The sequence below is a fragment of the Pecten maximus genome, chromosome 3, assembly GCF_902652985.1.
Source record: "Pecten maximus chromosome 3, xPecMax1.1, whole genome shotgun sequence".
NCBI classification, from domain to species: domain Eukaryota; kingdom Metazoa; phylum Mollusca; class Bivalvia; order Pectinida; family Pectinidae; genus Pecten; species Pecten maximus.
Genome location: NC_047017.1, coordinates 31006130 through 31020189, shown reverse-complemented (window position 1 = coordinate 31020189; position 14060 = coordinate 31006130). Strand labels below are relative to the sequence as shown.

At 39.2% G+C, this 14060-nt stretch overlaps 1 protein-coding gene across 1 annotated transcript; it reads right to left on the bottom strand.

Moving 5' to 3' along the window:
- Positions 1-708: 708 nt before the first annotated feature.
- On the bottom strand, positions 709-12273 carry LOC117323890. Its single transcript, XM_033879397.1, has 5 exons — positions 11697-12273; positions 5368-5613; positions 2650-2739; positions 2339-2476; positions 709-1160 (listed from the first exon to the last, which is right to left on the bottom strand). Exons 1-5 carry the CDS (start codon positions 11859-11861, stop codon positions 1074-1076), a joined length of 726 nt encoding a protein of 241 aa, XP_033735288.1. The 5' UTR covers positions 11862-12273; the 3' UTR covers positions 709-1073.
- Positions 12274-14060: the final 1787 nt, after the last annotated feature.

Sequence of the window (14060 nt, the reverse complement as noted above, 5' to 3'; positions counted from 1 at the left end):
TGGAGTTAATTGGATGCGCATTTTAAAGACTCCAAATGGCTTTTGACCAACCTTGAACCTCCTCTTCTTAAAAGGTGTCTTCCATCAAAACGTTTGTTTTTCTCACTTTTTACACTTACCTTCTCCATCCCAAACCTAAGGAATGCCTTTGTTTACTTGTCGCGAGGGTTTTCTTTAACGCGTTACGACTAGGACTCGGGAGGATAAAATAGCGAGTGTTTGGATTGACATGCCCATGGGAATATCGTTTTTGATTTCCTTCAAGGCTTACTATATCGTAGAGCTTATCAAAACAGGTAACATAGACCTTGTCAAGTCCTTTAGTTTCACCTTAAGACGCTATACAGCTTAAAAGAACATTAAATCAATATGGACTTCCCTGTGTAATATCAAGCCTGTTGATATGCCTAGTGGTCATCATCCTAGTTCTCAATTTGAGAATGTGACCTAGATTAGCATGGCGAGTGGCGTCGATGAAGCAGAAGACGTTTCCCCTACCGGGACACCTAGGCCTCTATGCAAATCTTTATTTGATTCGTATCTTTTATTAGAATTACGGTTTTCATGCTTCTCAAACTCCAAATCGATAATATAGATTTAGATGTAGATGGAGACCCTGAAAAAAATATTACTTATTAATCAAAGTATTATGCTGCTTAACAAGTAAGAAACTTGATGGTCTGTACTTAATGATAATGTTAACACTAGTTGTCATTTCATTTTGATAATTTTATTTCTTCACAATGACTCGATTTACATTTTGACAAGTATATACAAATAATACACTATTTAGCACACATTTCTTACAAAACGCTGAAGATGTGTAGATAATGAAAGTTTATATAATATATATCAGCATTATGAGTTCTAATTTTGATAGATCGAAGGAATAAATAATTAAAGATGGAAATAAAATTCAGACTAAAACAGTTTTACATCAACCTCACAACTTGTTCATTTTAGAATTCAACAATAAAATGATAACTCGAGTCATGGACGGAGACCTGATGAGCGTATCACAACACCTCGTATGCCTCTGAACTATTCTACGTATTTGTCTACAATTGTAATCTTCATTGAATTGCACAAACTTTTTCTTTGTTGTCGTTGATAGCAGCAGGTAGCTTCGTGTTCCTCCGTCGTCCCATCTTCTCTAGAACCTGTGGAAGCAAGTGATGCATTGTAAGATGCAAGGATGGATCGCTCTCTCCATACATTTAAGATATATAAAATATCCCCCATGGGAACTACCCCATCACAACAGATTAATTCGAAGCTTTTAAACAATAGGAGAAGGTAAGGTCATTTCTCATTTACATTGTATGTTCACTTTGTGTATTTTGTACCTTCCCTCGTCTGCTGGGGACCCTATAACCGCAATTTAATGTTCAGCCCATTTAAAGCTCGCCATGCAAATTTTAAATACACATGCAATTCGCTTCCTAACTTGTCTTAACATAGTTAGCTATTACAGATGTTTCACGCTCCAGGTATTCGATTTTAGTGTACTTTATATACAATGTATTATTATACATACTATGCTCCTTTTGGTGCAACGTTTGTTTACGATACATAAATGGTCTTGGGTGTCCATGAATGCAATTTATAAACTAAGTCAGTGCCAGATTAAAGAAGTCTGTTATAATCTGATTAGGTGTAAAGTTAATTGTAGTTGTACTGGCTGGGGAACGTACAAAGTTTTAAATCTACTTAATATAACAGTACTTCCAGTGTTCGGGACATAAATACACCCCGGGTGCTTATTTACTCCGTACGTTAAACTATTTACAACACCAATTTAGTTGTTTAATGTAATCAATATTGGTGTTTTAATATACACACGAATGCTTACTAAAAATGCTGTGCTGACACTGTCCATATTTCTACTGACTGAATGATTGATATAAGTAGCTAAATATGTCCGTTTGTCTACGGACTGATTGATATAAGTAGCTTCATGTGTCCGTTTGTCTACTGATATTGTCAGTGCAAATGATGGTACAGAGTTAACGTAAAATTTTACTGTTTTTAACAGAATTGTCCAGTTAAATTTAAATACAAGATTATTTCCCATTGTTTAAAATATAGTGTCTCTAGGGCAAGTCATACTGTTAACCCTACAAAGACATCGCAAAGATTGATATAGACCGTGTGATTGACGTGACCATATAGCAGAAACAAACGTTGCCCCCTTTTTAACTTACAGAGACGAGTGTTTCTGTCTCTTTAAATGTCTACCTGGAGAACTTACAATTTAATCAAAGTGGAGGTCCATGTGTGGCCTACCATGAACTCATCACCATTGTGGTGTACTTGTGATGTTTGTGGTGTGACTTACCGCCAGGACTTCACAGAAGTCGAGAGTGCCCGTTGCGTCTTTGTCGATTTCCTGTATGATCTCCTCCACTTGTTTAGGTGTGAACATGGTCGCATCTGTTTTAGTCAGGACACTGTCAATTTCATCTCGGTCCACTACCTGTTAATACACAAGGTTTTATCAAGCTTCATTAGATCATTGTCTATAATCAAAATACAATGTAAACTATATATATATAATTGAAGTAGGGAGTGTAGCATTAGTAATAATCGTAATTATGTACTTCTGCAAGTAAAACAAAATAAAACATATATTTTCAATATTTAACTTACTCCGTCCCCGTTTATGTCGGCTTCGTTAAACTTCTTCTCTGCATTCAGAAATATGCCCAATGGTAATAGAGGATAGTCCTCGGCTATGGCCTGAAACGTAGAGAAAGTCAAATGATAATGGGGTTTTTTGTAAACCAACAACGCTACTACAAAATGGAGCATTATCAATACCATAATTAATTAGAAGGTGACATATTCTTTATTTACCAATTATGGAAACAATATTTAAGGGTATTGATGTATGTCCCTTAATTCATACTTGTATGTCGTTTTCTAATTACCTATCATGTCATTCTTAGTGGATTTGGATATATGTACACATGTATATGTATTATATGTTGTAACAATTGCATATATGAACAATGAAACTATATATGAGAAGAACGCTACTATCTACTATAGTATATAAGATTATAGAAGCACCAAACCCACATCAGTAGGTGATCATTGGATCGACGGTATAATGAATTCAACATTAGCGATGAGAAAGTAATTTTGCCATCAAGCCAACGAACGAAAATAACATACAACAATGGGACAATATCTACAAACCACTACAAATAATAATCTTCAAAAAATCTCTCGAGGAAAGTGTATAAAACAAAGTTACACCAGTCTTCAAAAAGGCGCCAAAATCAACCATGGATTACTCTTGACCGGTCAGCTTGACATATGTCAAGTGAAAAATCATACAAAGAATTATTCGGGATGAAATTGTGTCCAACAGCATTTTCTTTAAAAACCAAAAAAGGATTTGAGCACGGTAAATCATGCACAAACCAAATATTAGAAGCCTTTTAAGTATGGATCAAAACCCTTGACGAAGGCCACAACATCACTTTAATATTCATTAAAGCATTCGAAAAAGCTTGCCACAGGTTCTTAATGTACAAACTCCACAAATATGGAATCTCGAAGATTTGTTTTGGATTGGATGGGTGCATTTCTGTCAGACCTATCTAAAAAAAGTAGCGGCCAACGGTTTGGTCTCGGAAGCCTACCAATAATGTGCGATGACCCGCTAGGGAGTGTTCTAGATTGAATCCTGGTTTTGATATGTATGCCCACTTTTTTCATCAAACGAGGACAAAAGGAACCAATGGACCGAAAACTAGATAATGAGGCTGAATGTTGACAAATATACATTTAGATATAGGACATAGAGACAAGTCATCAGGGTATACTCTAACCCAAGACAGTGCAACATTCAATATTGCTAAATCAAGTGAAGAGAAAGACCTGCACGTATATAATGTAGATGACAACCTGAAGTTCTCAAACCGTGTAAATATCGGGTCTCGCCTTTAGAAGCTTCAAGGACACAACTACCCTCACAACATTGTATACATCACTCGACCACATTTAAAGTATGCTACTACCATGTGATCACCATTCCTTATTTAAAGACTGGATTTCCATTAAACGAATGCAACGTACTATGGCTACAAAGGCTATAAAACCTGCCAGGAAAACTCAAAATTTTGGGATTATCAACACTCAAACAGAGAGATCTCCTATACAACCACGATATTCTAGACAACGAAATACCTTCATATCACCTTGCTGTGAAGCAACACGGAGCCACTCCTAATGACCATAGGACCATATGTATTACTGTGCTACAGTAGTTTATGTTATATGGCAAATACAGAATACCTTCCAGTATAGTCAGGATACATTAGAACACGTTACAGATAACACCTTATTTGTGAACAGCAGACTTTTACTTTGTAAATCCAATTAAAGAGATATTTTATAATAGCTCTGAATTAATCCTGTATTAGCCAAATCTGTTTTGTTAATCTGATATAGATCTAACTTTGGTTGAATTGTGACTAACCGTGCATTGTTACCTTTGATATAAGTAAACAGGCCTATAACAAGACTTCGGTATTATTTTTGTTGGTTTTAATAGCATTGCTCCTTATTTGAAGTTCTTCTGATTAAGCGTTCTTCGGTTTCCTAGGTTGTCAACTTTTCACCCGAATCGCTCATAATGTATGTATCATATTCTCATGAATAACTTATGTTTACAGGATAATGGCACTGCACTTGATTTTAAAATGACATTACTAAACATCAGCGTTCCTCGACAATCGCTGCACTAAGGTCAGATTAAAGCACCGGATTATTCCCAGGTGGTACAGGTAGTTCGAACACCTGTCAGATAAAGTACTGCCATACGACACCTGTCGGATATAGTACTGTCATACGACACCTGTCGGATATAGTACTGCCATACGACACCTGTCAGATATAGTACTGCCATGCGACACCTGTCTGGGGTGTAACACTACCAGGTGTAACACTAACACCACCAAGTGTAACACTATCAGGTGTAACACTATCACTACCAGGTGTAACACTAACACCACCAGGTGTAACACTATCACTACCAGGTGTAACACTAACACCACCAGGTGTAACACTAACACCACCAGGTGTAACACTACCAGGTGTAACACCACCAGGTGTAACACTATCAGGTGTAACACTATCAGGTGTAACACCACCAGGTGTAACACTATCAGGTGTAACACTACCAGGTGTAACACCACCAGGTGTAACACTACCAGGTGTAACACCACCAGGTGTAACACCACCAGGTGTAACACTATCAGGTGTAACACCACCAGGTGTAACACTATCAGGTGTAACACTACCAGGTGTAACACCACAAGTACACTATATATCTAACATATAGACACAATAACTCACGTTGTAATATGCATATGTATTCTGAGAGAGCTTCTCTTTGCCGGGGATCGGTGGGTGACGAACTGCTGGAAACTCTGATACTGGAGGAGGAGTTGGGGCAGATGTATCATTGGTGCTTGAGGATGGCGGTGACTTAGTCTTCGCTTTGTCAGCCCCTCCCTTGGCCGCTGCTCCCTTTCCCTTGGCAGGGGCTGGAGCACCCTTAGCCGCCGGAGCTCCTTTCTGACTGGAACTGCCTGCAGATTTCTGTAAGGCCAAAATTAATAGTTTGTGTTCAAGCTGCACGTAAGAGAGGATGCGTACAATGTTTTAAAAGACTGACATTGCAGTACAAATGGGGATTAAAACTGTAACATCATGTTACATGTTGAAGGAAGCTATTTTATTAACAGTAATATTTAAGCCAATCTCTAAAGTAATGTAAGATTAGATAATGCAAAGTTTATCTATTTTACAGCAATTGCGAAAAAGTTATATTAACTTATATTAATCACACTTGTAAGCCTGGATAGAAGTGCGCGAGGGGTCTTACTGTGGGAGAAAACCCACGTGGTCGGGCAGGTGACCCCATACCTTTTCACGTCCGATCAGGGAACGGACCCCGGCCGCCTAGGTAAAAGTGTGTTACCAATGTGTCACTCGACCACCCATTGATGCACTATGCAGAATATCAACACGTAATTGAAGATGTTTTTGTGCCATTGTCTAAACACTATCCGTTTTTCATCCGGGTTATCACACTTTTGCCTCTACCATCACTGACTATTCCTAATAGGGCGAAACGGCTGTATAATGTCTTTGGCATCATGAAGTGGTTGTTACATTGTACATACATTTATAATGTAGTTTCCCCAATGTATAATTAGTTTATGGGTTTAATGTCATTAATCACGACCTTAAATTGAACCTAAAATTCTAAATGCATCAATTTCTATTGCCATATCGGAATATAGTTTTTGCCAAAACTAGACAAATATGACTGATATCCTAAGTATCCCAGTTGCCCAATAATATCAGTAATCTTGTTGTAGGTGTTGTTTATCTAATGTCTCGGATATATCAGTGATCTTGCTGTAGGTGTTGTTTAACTAATGTCTCTGATACATACGTGATCTTGTTGTAGGTGTTGTTTATCTAATGTCTTAGATGCATCAGTGATCTTGTTGTAGGTGTTGTTTATCTAATGTCTTAGATGCATCAGTGATCTTGTTGTAGGTGTTGTTTATCTTATATCTCGGATTCATCAGTGATCTTGTTGTAGGTGTTGTTTATCTAATGTCTTAGATGCATCAGTGATCTTGTTGTAGGTGTTGTTTATCTTATATCTCGGATACATCAGTAATCTTGTTGTAGGTGTTGTTTATCTAATGTCTTAGATGCATCAGTGATCTTGTTGTAGGTGTTGTTTATCTTATATCTCGGATACATCAGTGATCTTGTTGTAGGTGTTGTTTATCTAATGTCTCAGATACATCAGTGATCTTGTTGTAGGTGTTGTTTATCTAATGTCTCAGATACATCAGTGATCTTGTTGTAGGTGTTGTTTAACTAATGTCTCAGATACATCAGTGATCTTGTTGTAGGTGTTGTTTATATAATGTCTCGGATTCATCAGTGATCTTGTTGTAGGTGTTGTTTAACTAATGTCTCAGATCCATCAGTGATCTTGTTGTAGGTGTTGTTTAACTAATGTCTCGGATACATCAGTGATCTTGTTGTAGGTGTTGTTTATCTAATGTCTCAGATCCATCAGTGATCTTGTTGTAGGTGTTGTTTAACTAATGTCTCGGATTCATCAGTGATCTTGTTGTGGGTGTTGTTTATCTAATGTCTCAGATCCATCAGTGATCTTGTTGTAGGTGTTGTTTATCTAATGTCTCGGATACATCAGTGATCTTGTTGTTGGTGTTGTTTATCTAATGTCTCGGATTCATCAGTGATCTTGTTGTAGGTGTTGTTTAACTAATGTCTCTGATACATACGTGATCTTGTTGTGGGTATTGTTTATCTAATGTCTCAGATACATCAGTGATCTTGTTGTAGGTGTTGTTTATCTTATATCTCGGATACATCAGTGATCTTGTTGTAGGACGCAGTCGTATGTTGAGTTTGGTGACCAGGTTTCCCCAGCGGACTATTAGTATACCCATGGGACCAAACTCTGCCCCTTTCTTGGATGATATGTTTGTTGTTTTTTGTTGTTTTTTTGTTTTTTATTAAAATAAATATGGACAATACAGAAGCTCAGACGCATAGTTCGATATTTACTTTCAATGCAACAAAAATGGACACCTTACAACTAAACTGTATAAGCGAGATGTTTTCACTTGCGCAATTGCTAGATTGCTAAATTTCCCGGTTTAGTTCGGTATTCTTAATTGTCTTTGACGACCTCTTAGCAAATTAATTGTTTGAATGAAATTTTTAGTTGTTAAAACAATTAAATAATACTATTTGATTAATAACATAATCAATTAAGCAGAAATCTGAAAATAGTAAACTAACTAAAGAACGCCATTTGCAGTTAATGTGATTACATTCACCAAATCTTCATAAACGGACTTAAGAACACGATTATTACACTTAGTTAGTTTCAACTAGTATTTGTGTATTCTACATTCCCTGACTTGTAAGTAAAGATCGGCTCCGTAACTCTCACTATATACCGTCAAAGATGGCGTCCTGTTTTGTTTTACATTCCGAATTCTTGATCAATCAACATGCATGCTTTTTACTTTGTTACAACCAGGAAACCCCACATTTCGCAGCCATAATTAAGAACGGACAAAACACAGACATCAGAAATATTTAGTTTAGATTCTTAATTGAGAGACTGTGGTATAAGTATGTGTTTGATGGTCCGTATCTGACCTTGGCTCTGTGGTATAAGTATGGGTTTGATGGTCTATATCTGACCTTGGCCTTGTGGTATAAGTATGGGTTTGATGGTCTGTATCTGACCTTGGTCCTGTAGAATAAGTATGGGTTTGATGGTCCGTATCTGGCCTTGGCCCTGTAGAATAAGTATGGGTTTGATGGTATGTATCTGACATTGGCCCTGTGGTATAAGTATGGGTTTGATGGTCTGTATCTGACCTTGGCCCTGTAGAATAAGTATGGGTTTGATGGTATGTATCTGACCTTGGCCCTGTGGTATAAGTATGGGTTTGATGGTCCGTATCTGACCTTGGCTCTGTGGTATAAGTATGGGTTTGATGGTCCGTATCTGACCTTGGCTCTGTGGTATAAGTATGGGTTTGATGGCCCGTATCTGGCATTGGCCCTGTAAATACGGACGTGTACAAGTCTATACCATAATGGGAAGGGCTGGTGTATAATTCCGACCAAGCACAATGACAAACAAACAACCTTTGTCTCACGGTACCTAAACGGTGATCTTCATTAATGTATTGACAATAACTCGTCGCTACTTCAAACGTTCGCACGTCGTACAATGCCAGGTGATACGGTCCTAATGTATCTGTACACACGTGCACACGGACAGTGGTCGAGAGACCATTGTCGTGGTATTGACGAAACTACTGTGATATTTGTCCTCCTGGTGGAGACACAGCGGTGGGTATTGAGTATATCAATGTTACCGGGGTTCACTAGGAGGTATCTCGTGGTCATTATCGTAGTGTACATACCGCTGAGTTATAGAATTGGATCCACTGAAATCACAATCGAGTAACTAGGCGAGAGAATCATTATTGAGATGAAGGACCGATTAGATATTGTGTGATCACTGCTGATTTCGCCTATCTGGGTATTGTGGTCCCATATAATTTCCCATCAAAGTTTTTCAGTGTTAAGCGATTCTATATTAATCCTAATTTGTTTGGTTCCGTTTATATTTTCCTAAGTTTTCTTTCTCTATTTTCACTTTTTTTGCCCTTTTCACCGCCTGATCTCTGCCATCTTCGCTAGCCAAGGCTTCTGATTACGTTACACTCCGCCAAGGGTTCGTGGAGTGTAACGTAATCAGAAGCCTTGGCTAGCGAAGATGGATCTCTGCAGGTTTGTGACTAACTCTAAATTCAAAGAGGCCAATCAGACATTAAGATATTGAAACGATGTGGATATTTTCACGTTTAATGCGATGGGTGTATTATTATTTTCTTACTCAGCACAATAATATGGAGTGGTGGCGACAAAACCGCTGGTGTGGCGGTTGTGACGGGTGATTGCTGGCAGTGTAGTGATTAATAGTGGTAGAATAGTGTTGGTGTACTGATGTACTGATGTACTGATGTTGGCAGTAGTGGTGTTGGTGTGAGGAATGGCGGTGTACTGGTGTATTGGTGGCGGTGGTGGGATGAGTGGCGATGTACCGATGTATTGGTGGCGGTGGTGGGATGAGTGGCGGTGTGAGAAGTGGCGGTGTACCGATGTATTGGTGGCGGTGGTGGGATGATTGGCGATGTACCGATGTATTGGTGGCGGTGGTGGGATGAGTGGCGGTGTGAGAAGTGGAGGTGTACCGATGTATTGGTGGCGGTGGTGGGATGAGTGGCGATGTACCGATGTATTGGTGGCGGTGGTGGGATGAGTGGCGGTGTGAGAAGTGGCGGTGTGTACCGATGTATTGGTGGCGGTGGTGGAGGAGTGGCGGTGTACTGATGTATTAGTGGCGGTGTGAGAAGTGGTGGTGTACCGATGTATTGGTGGCGGTTTTGGGAGTAGTGGTGGTGTATCGATGTATTAGTGGCGGTGGTGGGATGAGTGGCGATGTACCGATGTATTGGTGGCGGTTGTGAGAAGAGTGGCGGTGTACCGATGTATTGGTGGCGGTGGTTGGAGGAATGGCGGTGTACCGATGTATTGGTGGCGGTAGTTAGAGTAATGGCTGTGTACTGATGTATTGGTGGCGGTGGTTGGAGTAGTGGCGATGCACCGATGTATTGGTGGCGGTGGTGGGATGAGTAGCAATGTACCGATGTATTGGTGTGGCGGTGTGAAGAATGGTAAAATGTTGTATAGGTTTGGTGTGAGAAGTGGCGTGTGAGTAGAGTGGATATAATGTAATTGTTTATTGCTGGGTATGTACCCGTTATTGTTATCATCAAGTTATTGAGAGGCATTGTTCCCAAACTAAACCTTGCATAAACAATACATGAATATACATAAATTAATTAAACAATGATGTTTAATTATAGATATGTTATACGATTCCTGTCCTATATCACACGTACACACAATGTAAGGCACATCACGTAATGTCTTGTCATATCTTGTTATAGTCTATATAAGTACATTTGTACACAACACTTGACAGCTATCCAGAATGCCGTATCTACGCTCCTGCCAATCAACTCACCTGCTCCACATTTACCTGGCAGGTGTGTTGTTTTAATTTAAATGTTGTATAGATTATTAAACGGGATTAAAGACAATAAAATGACCTCATAGCTCAGATAGGAGAGATATGAACACATTGGTCTGACATTGTGTGAACCAATCAGATCCAGTTCAAAGACATATAGCCGTCAAATTATAGGGACCAATGTTATCTAAGCACGACTTTGGTGACACATCTTTGTACTTCACACATCTTGTGTAACCTTGGCATTGTTTTACATTCACCTTAAGTGATGAATTTCGTATTCAACAGTTGGCAACAATATGCTCGTCGAACAAAACTTAATATTTTGATATCTGCCTGTTATGAATTGTTATGTTGACTTGTCTACATTACCTGTTATATAACTAATGTCACACAATGTGTGAGGTACGGGTGGGGTTCAATCAGGTTTAAACACTTACAATCGTGTTTGTAACCTCCGAAATACAGAGGAAGTGTTTATAATTTATAACCCTAACAATGCAGGAACATGGTAATTGATTTCCACCAACTAAGGCTGGTGTTCAGACACTTCAATGAATGCACGCGAGATCGCCGACCCAAAATGTGATCCCGTCACGTGACACAGAGTTTCATTGTAGTTACTTATTCTCTTGAATCTCTTCCTGGAAAAATTCATAAAATTCCTAGCGCTACAAATACTATTTGGAACTGTCATGACGAAACATCACAACGGAACATTGCAATCGGTACACAGGCAATAAGGTAGCCGTGGGTTTCTTTGTGACAACAAATGTTATCCAGTTTAATCATTTCAATTAATACATGTTTTCTTTGTCTTTTAATATAATCTACTTGTTCAGAAGAACAGAGATAGGAAACAGAATGATGTTAACTACATAAGAATTAACAAAGCGATTTAGCATGGTTGGATCTAGATCGTTAGATAGATAAGTAGGACCACGGAATGATGGACGGAAGTTACACAGCTAGGCTCTCGTTACAGATAGGATGGAGTAGATACCTGAGCGTTCGCCAGTGACTTTTTGAGACTGTCGATCTTGCTATTGGCGTCATACAATCTGGATTGGTAATCCTGCAGCTCCGCCTCGACCTTCTTCAGATTGTTCCTGGCCTCGTCCCTCTCACGAATGTAGGCGAAAATCTCTCTACCCTGATCCTCCGACATGTTTACACTGTAGCACTAACGTCTTTAGGAGTAGCACATTATATACAAATCTCCAACACAGAATGCATAATTTCACTAGGAAAAGTATCTAAATATCCGAATTCCGAAAAAAAATATGAAATATGTTATAAATCAGCAGTTTTGTGTAGAACGTATTATCGTTGTATGGTAGAAATTTAAACCCAATTAGAACTCTCTCGTCTTTGGTACCAGCCTTGAAATGGTAACGATGTTTCGTCGCTGTGTACTTTTTAACTCATTGAAGTGTTCCAGATTATGATGTATTTCAGAACCTATTCTCCATATCAAAATATTTTCTTGTCTTCTTTTACGAGGTGGTATTTTGATTTCGTCTGGGTACACACGCGATCAGGTATGTTTTGGCATAGCGATCGGCCACAAGTCATGTGTTGTGTGAAGACTTACAAAAATATTGACCCTACGGTCTACTCGTGTACCCGGACAGGATCGGACCAATGAGAACACCCTGCTAATCGCTCAATCTCGTAATACATACGGCCTGGGATTTTATGTATGTACCACCCGATTTAAATTGTGTTGTAAAAATAATGAATACAGGAAATGTGTGTTTTAAATCAAAGACATGGGAACAGTTGGGTGTTCGTGAGCATGATTTATAGGCACAAGTCAATTAAATAAAAATAAATGTATACAAAATCGTTTAAATGATTTGAACAGTATACCGTTGAAGCTTTGTCTAGAATGCATTATGGCAAGAACAATATATGAACCTGATAAACTGTTGTCGCTATCTCATTAATGACTGACATTGGGGTTAAATAGAGGGGTGTGCACCCTTTTTGTTGTGTGTATACTTTTGGTGTATATTATTGTCAGGTGTGGCGTCTAAGCTGCTATACCAGTAACGTTTCCACGCGTCGCCTCACCTGGACAGTGACGTGCATTGTTTTGTAGATTCCTGATACAGTTTTATCTAAACGATCGATTGATTATGCTGTTAACCGTTTGGTTTTAAATACACATTTAACGTCAATCACGTGTTATTTTCTATTATAAACTATTCGACCAGGTCCAATACACTGACGACCAAACAACACTACACAGACAACACTACACAGACAACACTACACAGACAACACTACTCAGACAACAATACACAGACAACACTACACCGACAACACTACACAGACAACACTACTCAGACAACACTACACAGACAACACTACTCAGACAACACTACACAGACAACACTACACAGACAACACTACTCAGACAACAATACACAGACAACACTACACAGACAACACTACACAGACAACACTACACAGACAACACTACACAGACAACACTACACAGACAACACTACATAGACAACACTACACAGACAACACTACACAGACAACCCTACACAGACAACACTACACAGACAACACTACACAGACAACACTACACAGACAACACTACACAGACAACACTACACAGACAACACTACTCAGACAACACTACTCTGACAACACAGACAACACTACTCAGACAACACTACACAGACAACACTACGCTGACAACTCTACGCTGACAACACTACTCAGACAACACTACACAGACAACACTACACAGACAACACTAATCTGACAACACTACAAAGACAACACTACATAGACAACACTACATAGACAACACTACATAGACAACACTACTCAGACAACACTCCCAGACAACACCACTCAGACAACACTACACAGACAACACTACGCTGACAACACTACGCTGACAACACTACTCAGACAACACTACACAGACAACACTACACAGACAACACTACACAGACAACACTACAAAGACAACACTATATAGACAACACTACATAGACAACACTACTCAGACAACACTACTCAGACAACACTCCCAGACAACACCACTCAGACAACACCACTCAGACAACACCACTCAGACAACACTACCCAGACAACACTACTCAGACAACACCACTCAGACAACACTACTCAGACAACACTACTCAGACAACACTACTCAGCAACACTACCCAGACAACACTACTCTGACAACACTGCTCAGACAACACTACACAGACAACACTACCCAGACAACACCACTCAGACAACACTACCCAGACAACACTACCCAGACAACACTACTCAGACAACACTACTCAGACAACACTACTCGGACAACACCACTCGGACAACACTACTCGGA

Coding starts and splice junctions, on each gene's coding strand:
- LOC117323890 (XM_033879397.1), bottom strand. CDS start 11,861: ATGTCGGAGGATCAGGGTAGAGAGATTTTCGCCTACATTCGTGAGAGG. Junction 2,477..2,649: donor CCGACATAAACGGGGACGGA/GTAAGTTAAATA, acceptor GTGTATTAACAG/GTAGTGGACCGAGATGAAAT. Junction 1,161..2,338: donor ACTTCTGTGAAGTCCTGGCG/GTAAGTCACACC, acceptor TTGCTTCCACAG/GTTCTAGAGAAGATGGGACG.